The sequence below is a fragment of the Ambystoma mexicanum genome, chromosome 4q, assembly GCF_040938575.1.
Source record: "Ambystoma mexicanum isolate Mex_15411 chromosome 4q, UKY_AmexF1_1, whole genome shotgun sequence".
Lineage (NCBI taxonomy): Eukaryota > Metazoa > Chordata > Amphibia > Caudata > Ambystomatidae > Ambystoma > Ambystoma mexicanum.
In genome coordinates, this window is record NC_090928.1 from 830,675,853 (window position 1) to 830,694,004 (window position 18,152).

At 50.1% G+C, this 18,152-nt stretch overlaps 1 protein-coding gene across 1 annotated transcript in view; it reads left to right on the forward strand.

Annotated features, from left to right (window-relative positions):
- The window catches only part of FSHR (follicle stimulating hormone receptor), a 2,702,145-nt gene that overhangs the window by 1,561,635 nt on the left and 1,122,358 nt on the right, over positions 1–18,152 (forward strand). Inside the window, exon 4 of the mRNA XM_069608399.1 lies at positions 15,688–15,762. Within this exon, the coding sequence (XP_069464500.1) occupies positions 15,688–15,762 (75 nt within the window). The remainder of the gene's footprint in view (positions 1–15,687; positions 15,763–18,152) is intronic.

An 18,152-nucleotide genomic window follows, 5' to 3' on the forward strand; every position in this document is an offset into this window, starting at 1 on the left:
CCACTTCCATCAAGGCACAGCCGGTGACTGCAGGCCCCCAGCTTCAGGTATCTGAGCCCTCCGTGGGCCATGTGTGTTTTCTGCCCATTTTGGGATGCCACCATTGTTTTTTCCCCTCGTATGTTCTCCCCAGCCCCCTCTCTCCACTTCCATGTTTCTCCTGGTTCCCCTCCCTCCCTCCCGCCTCCAAGCCTCCCAGCTCCCCCCTGATTGGCTGTAGCCCGTGTCTCCTCCTAGCTAGGCTGCCTGCAGTCCACCGCGCTCGCCACTTCCATCAAGGCAGAGCCGGTGCCTGCAGGCCCCCAGCTTCAGGTATCTGAGCCCTCCGTGGGCCGTGTGTGTTTTCTACCCATTTTGGGCTGCCACCATTGTTTTTTCCCTTCGTGTGTTCTCTCCAGCCCCCTCTCTCCCCTTCCGTGTTTCTACTGGTTCCCCTCCCTGCCTCCCGCCTCCAAGTCTCCCAGCTACCCCCTGATTGGCTGTAGCCTGTGTCTCCTCCTACCTAGGCTGACTGCTGTCCACTGGGCTCTCCACTTCCATCAAGGCAGAGCCGGTGACTGAAGGCCCCCAGCTTCAGGTATCTGAGCCCTCCGTGGGCCGTGTGTGTTTTCTGCCCATTTTGGGCTGCCACCATTGTTTTTTCCCCTTGTGTGTTCTCCCCAGCCCCCTCTCTCCCCTTCCGTGTTTCTCCTGGTTCACCTCCCTCCCTCCCGCCTCCAAGCCTCCCAGCTCCCCCCTGATTGGCTGTAGCCCATGTCTCCTCCTAGCTAGGCTGCCTGCAGTCCACCACGCTCGCCACTTCCATCAAGACAGAGCCGGTGACTGCAGGCCCCCAGCTTCAGGTATCTGAGCCCTCCATGGGCCGTGTGTGTTTTCTGCCCATTTTGGGCTGCCACCATTGTTTTTTCCCTTTGTGTGTTCTCCCCAGCCCCCTCTTTCCCCTTCCGTGTTTCTCCTGGTTCCCCTCCCTCCCTCCCACCTCCAAGCCTCCCAGCTCCCCCCTGATTGGCTGCAGCCCGTGTCTCCTCCTGGCTATGCTGCCTGCAGTCCTCTGTGCTCGCCACTTCCATCAAGGCAGAGCCAGTTACTGCAGGCCCCCAGCTTCAGGTATCTGAGCCCTCCGTGGGCCGTGTGTGTTTTCTGCCCATTTTCGGCTGCCACCATTGTTTTTTCCCCTCGTGTGTTCTCCCCAGCCCCCTCTCTCCCCTTCTGTGTTTCTCCTGGTACCCCTCCCTCCCTCCCGCCTCCAAGCCTCCCAGCTCCCCCCTGATTGACTGTAGCCCGTGTCTCCTCCTGGCTAGGCTGCCTGCAGTCCACCACGCTCTCCCCTTCCATCAAGTCAGAGCCGGTGACTGCAGGCCCCTAGCTTCAGGTATCTGAGACCTCTGTGGACCGTGTGTGTTTTCTGCCCATTTTGGGCTGCCACCATTGTTTTTTCCCTTCGTGTGTTCTCCCCAACCCCCTCTCTCCCCTTCCGTGTTACTCCTGGTTCCCCTCCCTCCCTCCCACCACCAAGCCTCCCAGCTCCCCCCTTATTGGCTGTAGTCTGTGTCTCCTTCTAGCTAGACTACCTGCAGTCCACCGCGCTCGCCACTTCCATCAAGGCAGAGCCGGTGACTGCAGGCCCCCAGCTTCAGGTATCTGAGCCCTCCGTGGGCTGTGTGTGTTTTCTGCCCATTTTTTTGGCTGCCACCATTGTTTTTTCCCTTTGTGTGTTCTCCCCAGCCCCCTCTTTCCCCTTCCGTGTTTCTCCTGGTTCCCCTCCCTCCCTCCCACCTCCAAGCCTCCCAGCTCCCCCCTGATTGGCTGCAGCCCGTGTCGCCTCCTGGCTATGCTGCCTGCAGTCCTCTGTGCTCGCCACTTCCATCAAGGCAGAGCCAGTTACTGCAGGCCCCCAGCTTCAGGTATCTGAGCCCTCCGTGGGCCGTGTGTGTTTTCTGCCCATTTTCGGATGCCACCATTGTTTTTTCCCCTTCTGTGTTCTCCCCAGCCCCCTCTCTCCCCTTCCGTGTTTCTCCTGGTTCCCCTCCCTCCCTCCCGCCTCCAAGCCTCCCAGCTCCCCCCTGATTGGCTGTAGCCCGTGTCTCCTCCTGGCTAGGCTGCCTGCAGTCCACCACGCTCGCCACTTCCATCAAGACAGAGCCGGTGACTGCAGGCCCCCAGCTTCAGGTATCTGAGCCCTCCGTGGACCGTGTGTGTTTTCTGCCCATTTTGGGCTGCCACCATTGTTTTTTCCCTTTGTGTGTTCTCCCCAGCCCCCTCTCTCCCCTTCCGTGTTACTCCTGGTTCCCCTCCCTCCCTCCCACCTCCAAGCCTCCCAGCTCCCCCCTTATTGGCTGTAGTCTGTGTCTCCTTCTAGCTAGACTGCCTGCAGTCCACCGCGCTCGCCACTTCCATCAAGGCAGAGCCGGTGACTGCAGGCCCCCAGCTTCAGGTATCTGAGCCCTCCGTGGGCCGTGTGTGTTTTCTGCCCATTTTGGGCTGCCACCATTGTTTTTTCCCTTTGTGTGTTCTCCCCAGCCCCCTCTCTCCTCTTCGTGTTTCTTCTGGTTCCCCTCCCTCCCTCCCACCTCCAAGCCTCCCAGCTCCCCCCTGATTGGCTGTAGCCCGTGTCTCCTCCTGGCTATGCTGCCTGCAGTCCACTGCGCTCGCCACTTCCATCAAGGCAGAGCCAGTGACTGCAGGCCCCCAGCTTCAGGTATCTGAGCCCTCCGTGGGCCATGTGTGTTTTCTGCCCATTTTGGGCTGCCACCATTGTTTTTTCCCCTTGTGTGTTCTCCCCAGCCCCCTCTCTCCCCTTCCGTGTTTCTCCTGGTTCCCCTCCCTCCCTCCCGCCTCCAAGCCTCCCAGCTCCCCCCTGATTGCCTGTAGCCCGTGTCTCCTCCTGGCTAGGCTGCCTGCAGTCCACCACGCTCGCCACTTCCATCAAGAGAGAGCCATTGACTGCAGGCCCCCAGCTTCAGGTATCTGAGCCCTCCGTGGGCCGTGTGTGTTTTCTGGCCATTTTGGGCTGCCACCATTGTTTTTTTCCCTTCGTGTGTTCTCCTCAGCCCCCTCTCTCCCCTTCCATGTTTCTCCTGGTTCCCCTCCCCCCCTCCCGCCTCCAAGCCTCCCAGCTCCCCCCAGATTGGCTGTAGCCCATGTCTCCTCCTAGCTAGGCTGCCTGCAGTCCACCGTGCTCGCCACTTCCATCAAGACAGAGCCGGTGACTGCAGGCCCCCAGCTTCAGGTATCTGAGCCCTCCTTGGGCCGTGTGTGTTTTCTGCCCATTTTGGGCTGCCACCATTGTTTTTTCTCCTCGTGTGTTCTCCCCAGCCCCCTCTCTCCCCTTCCGTGTTTCTCCTGGTACCCCTCCCTCCCTCCCACCTCCAAGCCTCCCAGCTCCCCCCTGATTGGCTGTAGCCCGTGTCTCCTCCTGGCTAGGCTGCCTGCAGTCCACCACGCTCTCCCCTTCCATCAAGACAGAGCCGGTGACTGAAGGCCCCCAGCTTCAGTTATCTGAGCCCTCCGTGGGCCGTGTGTGTTTTCTGCCCATTTTGGGCTGCCACCATTGTTTTTTCCCCTCGTGTGTTCTCCCCAGCCCCCTCTCTCCCCTTCCGTGTTTCTCCTGGTTCACCTCCCTCCCTCCCGCCTCTAAGCCTCCCAGCTCCCCCCTGATTGGCTGTAGCCCTTGTCTCCTCCTGGCTATGCTGCCTGCAGTCCAATGCGCTCGCCAATTCCATCAAGGCAGAGCCGGTGACTGCAGGCCCCCAGCTTCAGGTATCTGAGCCCTCGTTGGGCCGTGTGTGTTTTCTGCCCATTTTGGGCTGCCACCATTGTTATTTCTCCTCGTGTGTTCTTCCCAGCCCCCTCTCTCCCCTTCCGTGTTTCTCCTGGTTCCCCTCCCTCCCGCCTCCAAGCCTCCCAGCTCACCCCTGATTGGCTGTAGCCCGTGTCTCCTCCTAGCTAGGCTGCCTGCTGTCCACTGCGCTCACCACTTCCATCAAGGCAGAGCCGGTGACTGCAGGCCCCCAGCTTCAGGTATCTGAGCCCTCCGTGGGCCGTGTGTGTTTTCTGCCCATTTTGGGCTGCCACCATTGTTTTTTCCCCTCGAGTGTTCTCCCCAGCCCCCTCTCTCCCCTTCCGTGTTTCTACAGGTTCCCCTCCCTACCTCCCACCTCCAAGCCTCCCAGCTCCCCCCTGATTGGCTGTAGCCCATGTCTCCTCCTGGCTAGGCTGCCTGCAGTCCACCACGCTCGCCACTTCCATCAAGACAGAGCTGGTGACTGCAGGCCCCCAGCTTCAGGTATCTGAGCCCTCCGTGGGCCGTGTGTTTTTTGCCCATTTTGGGCTGCCACCATTGTTTTTTCCCCTCGTGTGTTCTCCCCAGCCGCCCCTCTCCCCTTCCGTGTTCTCCTGGTTCCCCTCCTTCCCTCCCGCCTCCAAGCCTCCCAGTTCCCCCCTGATTGGCTGTAGCCCGTGTCTCCTCCTAGCTAGGCTGCCTGCAGTCCACCGCGCTCGCCACTTCCATCAAGGCAGAGCCGGTGACTGCAGGCCCCCAGCTTCAGGTATCTGAGCCCTCCGTGGGCCATGTGTGTTTTCTGCCCATTTTGGGCTGCCACCATTGTTTTTTCCCCTCGTGTGTTCTCCCCAGCCCCCTCTCTCCCCTTCCATGTTTCTCCTGGTTCCCCTCCCTCCCTCCCGCTTCCAAGCCTCCCAGCTCCCCCCTGATTGGCTGTAGCCCGTGTCTCCTCCTAGCTAGGCTGCCTGCAGTCCACCGTGCTTGCCACTTCCATCAAGGCAGAGCCGGTGACTGCAGGCCCCCAGCTTCAGGTATCTGAGCCCTCCGTGGGCCGTTTGTGTTTTCTGCCCATTTTGGGCTGCCACCATTGTTTTTTCCCCTCGTGTGTTCTCCCCAGGCCCCTCTCTCCCCTTCCGTGTTTCTCCTGGTTCCCCTCCCTCCCTCCCGCCTCCAAGCGTCCCAGCTCCCCCCTGATTGGCTGTAGCCCCGTGTCTCCTCCTCCTCTTATTGGTGCTACCAGGGCAGCCCCTGCCCGGCAGCCCCACGGCTAAGGGCCCCTTAAGCAAAGGGCGGCTCCCTCTTGTGCGGCTCCCGGTGTGTCTGCAGGTGTCCGCAGGGGACGCCAGGTGCCATTCCACCGCTCCATCTTGTGAGCTCCACCTGCTCTCCGGGCCCACCCCACCCCTACCTGTTCACTTCCTCGCAGTGTGGCTACACTTCTTTGTGTTCTGAAATTGTGGTAAACTAGGGTTTTTTCTCCCCCCACAGGACTATCCTGCTCTCCTCACTAAATCTGATAGGAAAAAGTTTAAAAAGGACATCCTGGTCTCCAACCCAGGCCTCCCTATCGCTGACACCTACACTTGTGCCTCCTCCAAGGAAACTCTCACTGACATCCTCTTTTTCGTACCTTCACCTGACCTATGGACCCTTCATATGGTCTCTGTGCTCTCTACTTTCTCCTCTTCTCCCATTAATGGTGGCACCCGTTGGGATGTCCTCTTGGCCTCCTTCCACTCCTCTAAGGCCATCATTAATGTCTACGCTAAGGGGACCGTCTTGGTCCAAGGCCCTCAGGCCAACCTTCACATCTTCGATAGACGCTTCCCGCGCCTCATCAATTTCCTTTCCTCTTCTGCTGTGCCCCCTCTTCTGTCCTCGACTACCTTGCCTCTACCCTCCCTCCCCACCCCCTCTTGTGCCACTTCATCACCTCTGCAGGGCGTACCTCTGATCTGTATCCCTCCCCGGAAGTCCTTCAAAGATGGCAACCTTCTCCACATTGCCACTCTTAACTCTTGCTCTGCCGTCAAACATTCCTCTGATATCTGCCGCCTTCTTGAGGAACTTGACCTTGACATACTCAGTCTCACTGAGACATGGTTCATGGCCAGCTCTTTGACCAGCTTTGACACACTCCTACCCGACGTCTACAAGATCCTCTCCGTTCCCAGGCCCAACCCTGCTGGGGGGGTGTGGCCCTTATATTCCCTGAGTGGATTCCTGCTACTGTTACTCCCATGCAGACCTACTCCTCTTTTGAATGTCTTGTCTGCCGACTCTCTCTCTCCTAGCCATTCCCTTACCGTGGCTACTATCTATCGGCCACCTGGTCAAATTTCCTTCTTCCTCTCCTAGTGGGCGGACCTCTCCTCCTCACTCCTGTCCTCAACCACTCAACTCCTCTTTCTTGCAGACTTCAACATCCACCTGGATGCCTCCTGTCCCCCCTCTGGACTCTTTCGCGACCTCTGCGACTCGCTCTCACTCTCTATTCTCCCGTCTGGGCCGACTCATTCTGCAGGGCCGACTCATTCTTCAGGGCACACTCTTGATGCCCTGATCTCCTCTGACCTTCCCCTCTCTGTCCCTCTCTCCACTCCTCTCTCCTGGAGTGATCACTTTCTCCTCTCCTCCCACCTCACCCTCCCTAGCCCACAGGCAAAGCCACCCCCATCGCTGCCACCTTCCTTCTCGGTCATCCGACCCATGAAGCGCGTGTCAGTTGAGGCTTTCGCTGCCACCTTCTCACTCCCTCCTCCCCCTTTGGCTGACTCCCACCCTGACACAGCCCTCTCCACTCTCCACTCTGCTATATCTGATACTCTTGATATCCTTGCCCCTGTCATGAGAATCCGTCTGAAGCCCAAAGCCAAATGTAACTCCTGGTATGACTCGGATCTCGTCACCCTTAAATGCAAGTGCAGGGTGGCAAAGAGGAAATGGCGTGCTTCATGTTCATCCTCTGACAAACTGGCCTGTCGCCTGCTCCAAAGGCAATACCGGCTCTCCGTTCTCACCAAGAAGAGAGCCCTTATCCAAGCCCGCATCTCTGCGGCATCTAACAATTCGGCTGAACTCTTTAAAATCTGCAATTAGCTGGCCAACCCTGCTGCAGTCTGTACCTCTCCTGTCCCCTCCCAGGCCCTCTGCACGGCACTGGCCTCTCATTTCATTTCAAAAACTCAGGACATCCTGTCCTCACTCTCCTCCTATCACCTCCCCCACTCTATTGCCTGCCCTTCGTCTGGCCCTTCTGCAGCCACCCCTCCTCTCTCCTTCTCTGCCTTTCCCCTTTTTTCTGCTGACAAGGTTTCAAGACAAGTTCGATCTATGAAAGTCTCGTCAAAACAGGTCCACCCCTGTTCCTCCAAAACTATCAAGGACCACATCGACTCCTTGGCTACTGCCCTTGCTGACTTCTGCAATCACTCCTTCGCCTCTGGAGTCATCCCATCCCCTCTCAAGCACTCCCTTGTGCTCCCCTTCTTAAGAAACCCTCTTCCGACCCTTCCTGCCCAGCTAACTATCGCCCAATCTCTATCACTCCCTTCCTGGGCAAGCTGCTGGAGAAACTGGCCACCTCCCAGCTTAATCTCCATGCTGAATCTGTTGGTAGTCTTCATGACCATCAGTCTGGCTTCAGAGCTGCCAGAAGCACGGAAACTGCTCTCCTGAACATCCCTGAGGACCTGCTCTCGAACCTTGACTCTAACATTCCATGTGTCCTCATTTTGCTTGATCTCTCTTCTGTCTTTGATACTGTCAACCATGCCATCCTGCTCAACCGTCTCCGTGATAACCTGGGTATCACTGGTCAGGCTCTGGCGTGGTTGACCTCTTTCCTCTCCAATCGACCCTCCCAGGTCCAACTGGGGTCTTTCCTCTCTGACATCTTTTTCTCTACCTGTGGTGTCCCCCAGGGATCTAATCTCTCTCGCTGGCTGTTCAACCAGTATGTGGCACTTCTCGCCCACCGTATCGCTGCTCTCTGCCCCAACTTTCAGTGCTATACGGACGATACCCAGCTCATTTTCAGGCTATCCTCGGCCTCCTCTTCTCCTTCCCTCATCTCTGACTGTCTTTCTGCTATCCAGGAATGGTGTAACGCCAACAACCTCTGCCTTAATGCCAGTAAGACTGAGATTCTACTCATCGGCACTCCCACTCCCTCCTTCCCTGCAGCTCTCTGGCCGGCCTCTCTGGGCCCCCTTCCTGCTCCTACCTGCAAGGCAAAAAACCTTGGGGTCATCTTCGACTCCACACTCTCCTTCTCTCCTCACATATCCAACGTCTCTAAGAAGTCACACTACCAGCTACACCTCCTCAGAGGTATCCTTCCTTTCCTCTCCTTCCCCCAGAAGCTCACTGTCTCTAGAGCCCTGGTTCTCTCAAAGCTGGACTACTGTAACAGCCTATATCTAAATCAGCCCGCCTCTACTCTCTGCCCTTTGAAACTCATCCGGAACAGGACTGCGAGACTTGTCCTTGGCCTCAAGCCCAGGGACCGTATCTCTCCAGGACTGAAATCACTACACTGGCTCCCAGTGACTGCGAGGATCAAGTTCAAAACCCTCTGCATTGTCCACAAGGCCGTCTGGGGCCTTGGGCCAAAATACCTTCAACTCTCTCTTCCTAAATATCTTCCTTCTCGAGCTCTTCGCTCATCCGCCTCCAACTCCCTCAGGGTCAGCCGCTTCTCCAAACAACGAGTTGGGGGCAGATCTCTCTCCGCTGCAGGGGCCTCCCTCTGGAACAGCCTTCCTGCCTCCCTGAAACATGAGGAGAACCATCTCCGGTTAGGGAAGCACCTCAAAACCTTCCTCTTTGCCTCCGCTTTCTCTCCCCCTCTCCCCTGCTAATACTGCTGAAACTGCACCTAATCTGCAATCTGCCACTGGGCCACTCACCGTTCTCGGTCCTTGGCCCAGCCACTCTCCCCTGCACTGCCTCCCCGGCAACCTCTGCACAGCGGGACTGTGTCTGTATCCCTACAGCCCCCCTTCCCAGCACTTGTCTGCACTTACCTCGCACTTGCCACCAGTTGGCCCTTGTTATTTATCCTGTATGCTGTATGCTAATAACCCTGTACTGCACTTTCCCCTCTCCCTTTCCCCCATGCACTTTTCCCTTCCCCTCTACCCTTGCACTTGCGCGATCTGAATAACACCTGGCCTAGTAGGATCGTTGTCTGTCTCCCCTTGTCCCCCCCCCCTGCCTCGTCGCGCCTTAAAACACTTGTGTATAGGCGCGTTAATATCATATCATATATCATGGACTTTGATGACCCAGAGAAAGCATTTTGGTCAGCTCAACTGCTGCCAAATGCAGTTGAAATTCATATTGGAGAGGAAGTAACCATCCCAGAACGGACCTGACAATTCTCACTTGAAGTAAAAATTAAAAGAGGACAGAAACTGAAAAATCCTAACGCCTATGTTCATCTTAATGCTCATTTCAAACAGCAAAGGTTGGGGCTAAATCCAACACCATTATAAAACATAGAACCCAACACCATTCCTATAGAGGTGGATAAAATCGACCTAAAGAGTATCACCCTGGGAGCAGGCACCATTATTGGAATAGCGGAAAATAAAAGACCCCACAACTCTGCGGGAACTAAGGAGCCTCCTTGGACCAACTAATTACAGCAGTAAGTTCATTGAGGACTACGCAGAGATCACAAGACCCCTGATCCATCTATTGAAGGGGGGTGTCAAGTGGGAGTGGGGTCCAGAACAAGCCGAGGCAGTAAGACAACTCAAAAGAAGCCTCTCACAAGCGCCTAGCTTACCCTGTCAAAAACAAGGAGTTCTTCTTGGAGACAGGGTTCGCAAATACATGCTTGACTGCAGTATTATATCAAAAGCATAAAATAATCTCCTATGCGAGTAAGACTTTATCCTCTGTGGAGGAAAAATTCAACGATTGTGAGAAGGCACTCCTGGCAACAGTGTGGGCATTGAAAAATTAACGTCTGTTTATCGAGGGGGAACATATCATAGTGGAGACTCCACACCAACCTTTGCAATATCTTCAAAGTGACAGACCGGGCCGAAAATGTGAGTAATTCCCGAATTACTTCCTGGATTATGTCAATGCAAGGCTTTCCTGTGGAGGTCAGATATGGCCAAAACAAGAAGTGTCCCCTCGTGCAAGGTCTGGCTGACTTGCATGAGTGGGCCAGAGAAAACTGCCTCGAGGACGAAAGTCTTAAAATCAAGGACAACATGGAGGCCTACCTTAATTCCCCACACAAAGTCTATGAAGAAGACCAGTGTGAGGGAATGCCCACTGTTTATGTGGATGGGTGCTCCTACCATGTTGACAACAACAGGGAAAAGGAACTTGTGGCCGGTGTAGGGTATGCATGGGTGAATGATGCCCCAGAACCCTCCACTGGGTACAAAATCGGTCGCCGAAGTAGTCAAGTGGCAGAGTTGATGGCTGTGCATCAAGCCATCCTCACTGCTGTCCAACACCAACTCTGCGATACTGTTCATACTCACTGAATCAGATTATGTATGGAACGGGTTTGTGAAGCACCTGGTTAAAACCAGAGGCATGCTATGTGCTAATAACAAACCATTGAAACATGGGAAATGAATACAAAATATTGATGATCTGGTCACCTCGAATAGGATGACCATCTACTGGAAAAAGATCAAGGGGCATTTGAAAGTAGAGGGACCAGACAAAACTGGAAATGATCTAGCTGATCAGCTGGCCAAAACCAGAGCCATCCAAGGGGATCTACTTGAGATCGAGTCCCTGTTGGGTGAAATCCAGGTCACTGCTATCACTATGTCCCAGACAAATGCTCACAATGAACTCTCAACTGCACAATGGAGTAAGGAGACCCCAGATGCTGATTTGATTATGGCTCAAAAAGGGGATCCAATAATTGGTAAGTTTTATCAACACATTGAGGACCCTGAGAAATTTCTCCTGACGGATACCGATTACATTGGGAAAGTGGACCTCAGAGTGATGATGAAATGTCCAAAAATGTTCTGAATCCAAGATGGTTTATTGGTGAGGAGATCCATAGCTGGCCATGACCAGTGGGTGGTCCCTACCTCATTTCGAAGCCTAATGCTAAATCACGCCCATGATGCGGCCACAGCCGGTCATCGGGGGTTTCATACAACATTAGAAATCTTGCGAGAGGTTACATACTGGCCATACATAGGGCAGGACCTCGACCAATACTTGAAGGGGTGTCTTGTGTGTGCACAATTTCAGCCAAACTCACTCACACACCGTGCTCCCCTCCAAAAGAGGGGGATGACACTGCCTTGGTCAGATTTACAAGTCGATTTTATTGGGCCCGTGATTCGCTCCTCTAGGGGGAAAAAGTACTTGTTGACCGTAACATGCTTGTTCACTAGATGGGTGGAATGTCGCCCGGCCCCAAATTGCAAGGCAGAAACAGCAGTTGCCCTAATGATCAATCACATCTTCTCGCGTTTTGGACTACCCCAAAGGATTGAGTCAGACCGAGGTAGTCACTTCACTAGAAAAGTGATGACAGAGATGTGGGAGATACTTGGGGTCAAAAGGAGACTACACATTGCCTACCAGCCATCCTCTAGTGGTGGAGTTGAGAGATAGAACAAGACTATTGTACTGATGGCCATCAGATCTACCCCTTCTTCTGCAACAAAAATGTCTCCATTTGAGCTGATGACTGGACGGATGGTGCTATCCCAGCATCTGCTCTACAGAACCCAAAAGCAGACCTTGATAAATGTCTCCACAACTCATGAGTATGTTGAGAATCTGAGAAAACACCTTCAACATGCTTTTGCCTATGCTCAGCTGAATCTAGAAAGATCTGCAGAGAGTATGAAGACTCACTATGACCTTAAGACAACTAAAAAAGAATACCAAGTAGGAGACCGGGTCTACTTGTACAATTTCCAAATATCCAAGCCAAACAGTGCAAATTCCTTCCAACTTGATGGGGTCCTTTTGAAATTGTCGACAGAATCTCACCAGTAGCCTACAAAATCTGCATCCCCAAGGGCAGTTTGGCAGAAGGGGAAGATAAGTGGTTCCACATAAACCATCTGAAGAGTTGCCATCCTAGGCATACTTTACGGCAAATAGAGGAGCCACCCGGAAACCCAGAGGGAGAAATTCTGGCTACCTAGAAGAATCCACCTGTTAAAACCATTAGTAAATACAGGCAGGGAATATTGTAAATTGTATTCAAGGTATGCATCTGCCCCACTACACGAGTATTAGTGGGGAAATGTCCTTAACCATGCTCTGTTCTGTCTCATAGCATTGGAACCAAGAATTTCTAATTACCAAGGAGGACCACTCGGGGACCGGGAGGAAAGACCCAACAAACCCAGAGTATTGATCCATACTCCCATCCCGAATCGGCGAGGTGAGTGAGTCTATCCAGCACTGATGGGAGAAGCAGCTGAATTTCTCCACCTGGACCGAAGAAAGAAAGAACATCCCTATCTCCCGACTTCCCCTTGACGGGCGGTTAAACTCAAGTCGGGAGGGGGGGCTCTGTGGGATATTTTGACCCACTTTTGCTCTGCTATGCCACATCACTCTGCTATGATGGTTCCAGAAAACAGCAAAAATGCCGCAAAAACCTTGTGCATGTCAAAACCTCTGAAAATCGCGCTTTGCAATGCACAAAAGGATGGCTGCCCAATCTGCCACACATGTTGTCAGTGGTGGAACAGAGCTCTCACTACCGGAATATGTCACTGTGCTCCACAACAATTGAAAATGGAGTACAGAAGGAAAAAGCAGTGCTTTGCTAAGTGAAACCCAGAATCTTGCTTTAAATCCCTTTTTCTTCGTTGCTGAAACTGCAGAATGCCGGTACAGAACATCCTCAAACATCCAAAATTCTTACTGGGTACTACAATTCACTTAGTTTAAGAAATCATTGTGAACTTGCAAGGTCCTGAAAAGCTGAAAGCATAAAGAGATTTCCACAGCAAAAGTGGCCTGTCTGTGGCTCTGTCAAAAATCTGGGCGCAGTACCCTGGGCCGCCTGAATGACAGCTGTCAGGAGCCTGCCTGATTAAACTTTAAACATGTATAAACTGAAACCAAATGTTTGCAATCTAAGAGGCCTGTTACTGATAGTAACCCATATTGTAATTGTTTTTATTCCATGGTTTAAAATCTTGAATGAGAATTTTAGCTGTGATTTGATACAACAAGTTTATTTTAAGCTAAGGACACATTCAACAGAATTAACAGTTTAAACAAACCTGGCTGAAGCTACCAAACTGGAATAACAAGTCTTCTCACAGAAGGAAGGTCTTTCCCCCAGCAGGAAATCACACAGAAGCGTTAATTATGCGGTTGGGAAAGAACCTGGTCTACAGAGGCATGAGGAACAATAACCAGCTACAACTAAGGAAATGTGAGGTGTGAGGAAAGTCGTAAATGCCCTCTGCCAGGAGCAAACAGGGAGGAGACTGCTACTGGACTGCAGGGAGACAAAAAGAGGCGGACCCAAACAACCATCTGTGGCTGAACATTAACAAAGAACACATTTTAAAAAGACGGATAACTTGCCAGTCAAAATTGTGAAAAATATAAAAGTAAGGGATGTGTGAATCTAAATTTTGGCTGCACGTTTCAAAAGGCGGCAAAATCCTGTGACATGTTCTGGAAAGAAACGGCAAGAAATGTGATTTTACGCAAAATGTATTTCTGCTAGAAGTATGAAACTTTATACACTTATGCCCATGTTAAACAGACACACTGTAGAAATTTGCTTAAAAATTTGAAATTGTGTTCTGGATGAAAAGGGCAAAATTCTGTAAAAAGTGGAGACAAAGTCCCACAGCTACGGGGTTTTGAGGAGTAGCTGCTATGCTATGTAAATTATGTAATCCTTATATTTGATTGTTATAGAGGTTGCACATGTATAAATATGTATTGTGCCAAAAGTAGATTTTGTGTTCCAGGGGCTAGGGGTGGATTCTCAGCCTCATAAAATCACACCATAAAGGTGACACTCTGTTTCTCTCCCCCTATCAAGGCAGAGAGTTGGCTCTGACCCAATCACCTGTCAAAAGGGGGCAAGCTTAGGCTAAACCAGCCCACACACCCCCTTTATGATGCCTGTTCATAGCATAAATAGACACAGCTCACCACACATCAGGACAGACAGATTCACTCACAGATTCACTCACTATCCCGTTGCTGGCGGACCACCCTGCTGATTGAACTCTACATCTTCCTTGCTCCAGACTCCAGAAACTTGGCAAAGCAGAAACCCATTGCTTAGCTGAACCATTTTCAGCTAGGGCTCAAAATTCTAGGACAGAACCCCAGAAACCAAAGGGGAAGCATCAAAATACAGCCGGACTGTGCTGTACTGCTTGCCTGCTGAAATAATTATCATCAGAACCAAGATGGGCAGATCCAATCCAGTCCTGTGTCGTGCTGTGACCAGAGGGACTTGCAGATCTAATCCAGTCCTGTGCCATGCTGTGACCAGAGTGCCTTGCAGATCCGATCCAGTCCAATGTGCCCAGCCGTCTGTCTTAAACCAGATCCTATCCCCTGACCAGAGTCTTGACGGTTCTATTTAAAAACATATCCAGTGAGTATCTATAGAAACAATTGTGTCACTGGCATATGTACTTTGCATAGTCAATCCCTATCTTAAACCCATTCGATCTTGTATTCACAACCTGTATTGTTAGAGTATTTTTAAATTGTCTGAAATCTCTATCCAAACCATCCTATCTTCCTCCTGTACTAGTGTTGCTAAAACTATCTTTGCGTTGATATTTTCCCATCTGAAGAAGGCGGGTTTCCTCCGCAGGCAGTCATTCTGGTAAAGCGACTGTGTTCCTGTGTGGTATTCGTTTTGTTCATAGTCATCCTCTAGTGTAAGAAACCATTTTGTCATTTCAAAAGTGCATTCTTGTTTTCCCTTCTTGCGCCTTTCTCGAAAAAAACTACCTCTACTAAAACGCCTATAAATCCCTCAGTTTTAGTGCTGGAAACAGAATTTCAACTTCTGCATGTAGCTAACATCCACAACTTTAAACTACATTTAAAATCCATATGGTTCTCCTGCTATAGCGAATATCGCGCAGTGAAAAGTTTGCCATGAATTTTCGTTTGGGAAATTAGTACACGTGTAAAACAGCTTTGAATTGCTTCCAACTTGAATTTTAAGATTTCAAATGTTTTCACTGCATTAAATCATTGCTTGTGTTTGTGTGCAACTATCCAAAGCGGCTCCCATAAGAATTTATAACTATTTCAGTAATTTTGACCATATTTTGTGTTTTTACTCAGTCCATTCTAAAAGATACTTTAAAAGCCATTCTGACAGCTTGACAGTCAATTCCGTTTTCTCTTGTGTTTGAAAGGGGGAAAGTGGGATTGATATTCTGTTGAATTCTGCCTTTCCTGAATACCTGCTCTCTCCTCCTATCTCTTTACATCCTTATTGGGGGGTTGAGGGGTATTCAGGGGGAACCTTTAACCACAGTGCTATCCTATTTGAAACCACACACAAGTATTATTGTCTGTGCTGAATTGTTTGCTCACTTTTACTCCTTGTGTATTAAAGAGATTATTCTGTGTTACCTCACCCCATTGGTGAGTGTGGTGTACCTATCAAAACCGATTGTGATAAAAATGTAAATAAATAAATATATCTTTACCTTTGCAAACCAGCCTGATTCCTGGTTCAGTGTGACCGGGGGGATAGGGGTTCCAGGAGAAGGGTGTGATATGAGTGGTATATTGTTCAGAATAAAGAACTTTTAGACACAAATAAATAAGGATTTCAGTTGTGCACTACATGCTAGGCGTTGACTTGGGTGTATGCTGGATTGAAATCACTTACAACGCTTTTGGCTCAATTAAACAAATGCATATTTTCTCTTTTACAGAAGAATTGAAAAAGCAAATAACCTTGTCTACATTGACCGAGATGCCTTCCAGAGCCTTCCTAGCCTCAGATACCTGTAAGTACTTTCTCTGTTCTGTTCGATTTTTTTACTTTTCTGATGTTAATCTCCCAGGAAGAAAACATGTCTATAATTTCAAAACAAATACTTTTAATGAAACCAAGTCTTGAATAGCCATTAAAAGGGCATGTTGTCAATCAGATATTGACCCTACTTGTGCTTCAGTGATAACAACATCCACAATTCGTATTTACTTTTTAAAAATTGAGATAACAGTGATGCTTTTGGGACCCAATAACATTTTGACATGGACACAGGTATGTTAGATTCTTTTTTAATAATATTGGCACACATGTGGAAAAGAGGCACGTTGAGAGGATCAAAGTAATGCACAGAGAATGGAGGTTTGCTAAAGAGATATGTGTTGAACATAAAATACAGAATATTGAGGGGAGTGTTCAGATCAAGCATTAAACCTACTTGAGGATCTTTATGTAGTCCTTCTGGTTAATCACTCAAAGTCCTGTTTTTTCCATGGCACTGAAGGAAAGCCACACATGGAAAGAGAAAGTCGGATATCCCTGGGAAAAATACATTTTCAGTTTTGAATGTTACGGTCTCTAAAATCTGATGAAGCTTTTTTCCTGTAAATCAGCATTCCAAAGTTACATATGGCCTCTGTTTTGTCACGTTTGACCCAGGATAAAGTCCAGGGGACATCAACTCAATGAGTTGTACCCATGCCTGAAAATACCCAGATTAGCAAACCTCTTAACACCAGGAGGAAATGAAAAAAATATATTTTATATTTTCTGAACTCCTGAAGTGTCTCATTTCTTCTCTCTGACAAGCTCCATGAAGTATACAGTCTTAGGATTTAAAAGCAGCAGAGGTAATGAACAAGTGAGAGGTTGCTTCAACTCCCCCCTGCCATGGTTTCTGTTTGAAACTAACTTTCTGTTAAAGCCAGAGCTTCGACCAAAGGAAAGGGTATGTTTTTCTACCAATATACTCATCCCCTGTCAATCTCCACGGCTAGGGCAAGTGAAAGAAAAGTGGAATCTCACATGAGAACATAGCCCTCCCACCATTCTCAGTTCCTACGGAGAAGAGAGGATAATTCCTCTTCTCAATGAACGTCACATGCACTCCCATCTCAACCTGCATCTTAGAGATTGAAAATGGCTTTGTAGTGGTAAGGGAGATCTCACCCTCATCCTGCAGCTCCTGCTCTGAAAAAATTACAGTTCCGGTGTGGCTAAATAAAGGGTCATGCCCACCCCAGAGTACCTTTCATTCAGTTACAATCCGCACTGTGGTTGGAGATGGAGGGATCTGAAAGCTGGCTTCTGGGAGGGTTGACATGCCCTGAGACTCTTGGGAGAGGGATTCACTCTCAGTGAACTATTCAAAGGGAGACATATATGGATGAGAGTTTTCGATAGCTTACTACACTCTAAAGTCATCAGAGGGACCTCACAGAAGCATTGTTTAGCAACATTCTTAAATTCTGAGGTAGGATATTTGGGGTTCCCATAGTGGCATTAGATGGGACACTTTGATGAATCTGCACGCTACCATTTATCTGTCCTCCTCCTCATCGCCTCGGCCTTCCTGGGGAGAGTCTCCTGCAGGGTTTCAGCATCATTGTGCAGCAGACATTATGGAGCTGCCTCAATCATAAGCTAGAGGAGCAGATGGGGTGAGGCAGAGGTAATTCATTATGACTGTGTGAGATTGGTTTGAGTTAGCTTGATAACACTGGGTTTTGCTTTGCAGAGAAATTAGGTTCTAGCACCTGCCTACACATACTGACAAATGTTTTATTAAAACCTGAGTAAGTGAGATTGAGGTTTGAGATGGCTTTCAAGCTATCATCCAACTAAGAATGGTGAATGGCGCGCTTGTGGTCTTTGTATCTCAGGCATCCTTTTCTCTGTACCAAAGGGTTATGTCTCCCATAAACCTTAGAACATTGCTTATAGTAATGTGTGGAATATCAAGACTGCCCTCAGCACTCATCGAACAATTTCCTGATCCTTGTTGCACAATGGGTACAATATATGATTCTGAGAGAGTGTGTGTGAGAGAGAGATGGTGGGACTGTGACAAAGTCAGAAAGAGAAATGGCAGCTGTCTACAGGGGCCATTGGTGCAAATGACTCAAATGCTTTGTAAAGTCACCATATGCAAGGTACTGAAATTGAATTATTGTGAATCTCATGAATTTTCATTGGTGAAGTATGAAAGCTTAGTAACATAAAATAACATAATAGTGCATAACCCTTTCTGAGGTGACAGTTTAGTTTTCCAACAAGTAGCCCCTGAAAATCTGCAAAATATACTGGTGAGGAATGACTCATGAACATTTTGATTGCAGAAGTTTGATATTTGCAATGTTCATGAAAAGTGGAGCAACATAACAAACGAAAACATAATATGCATAG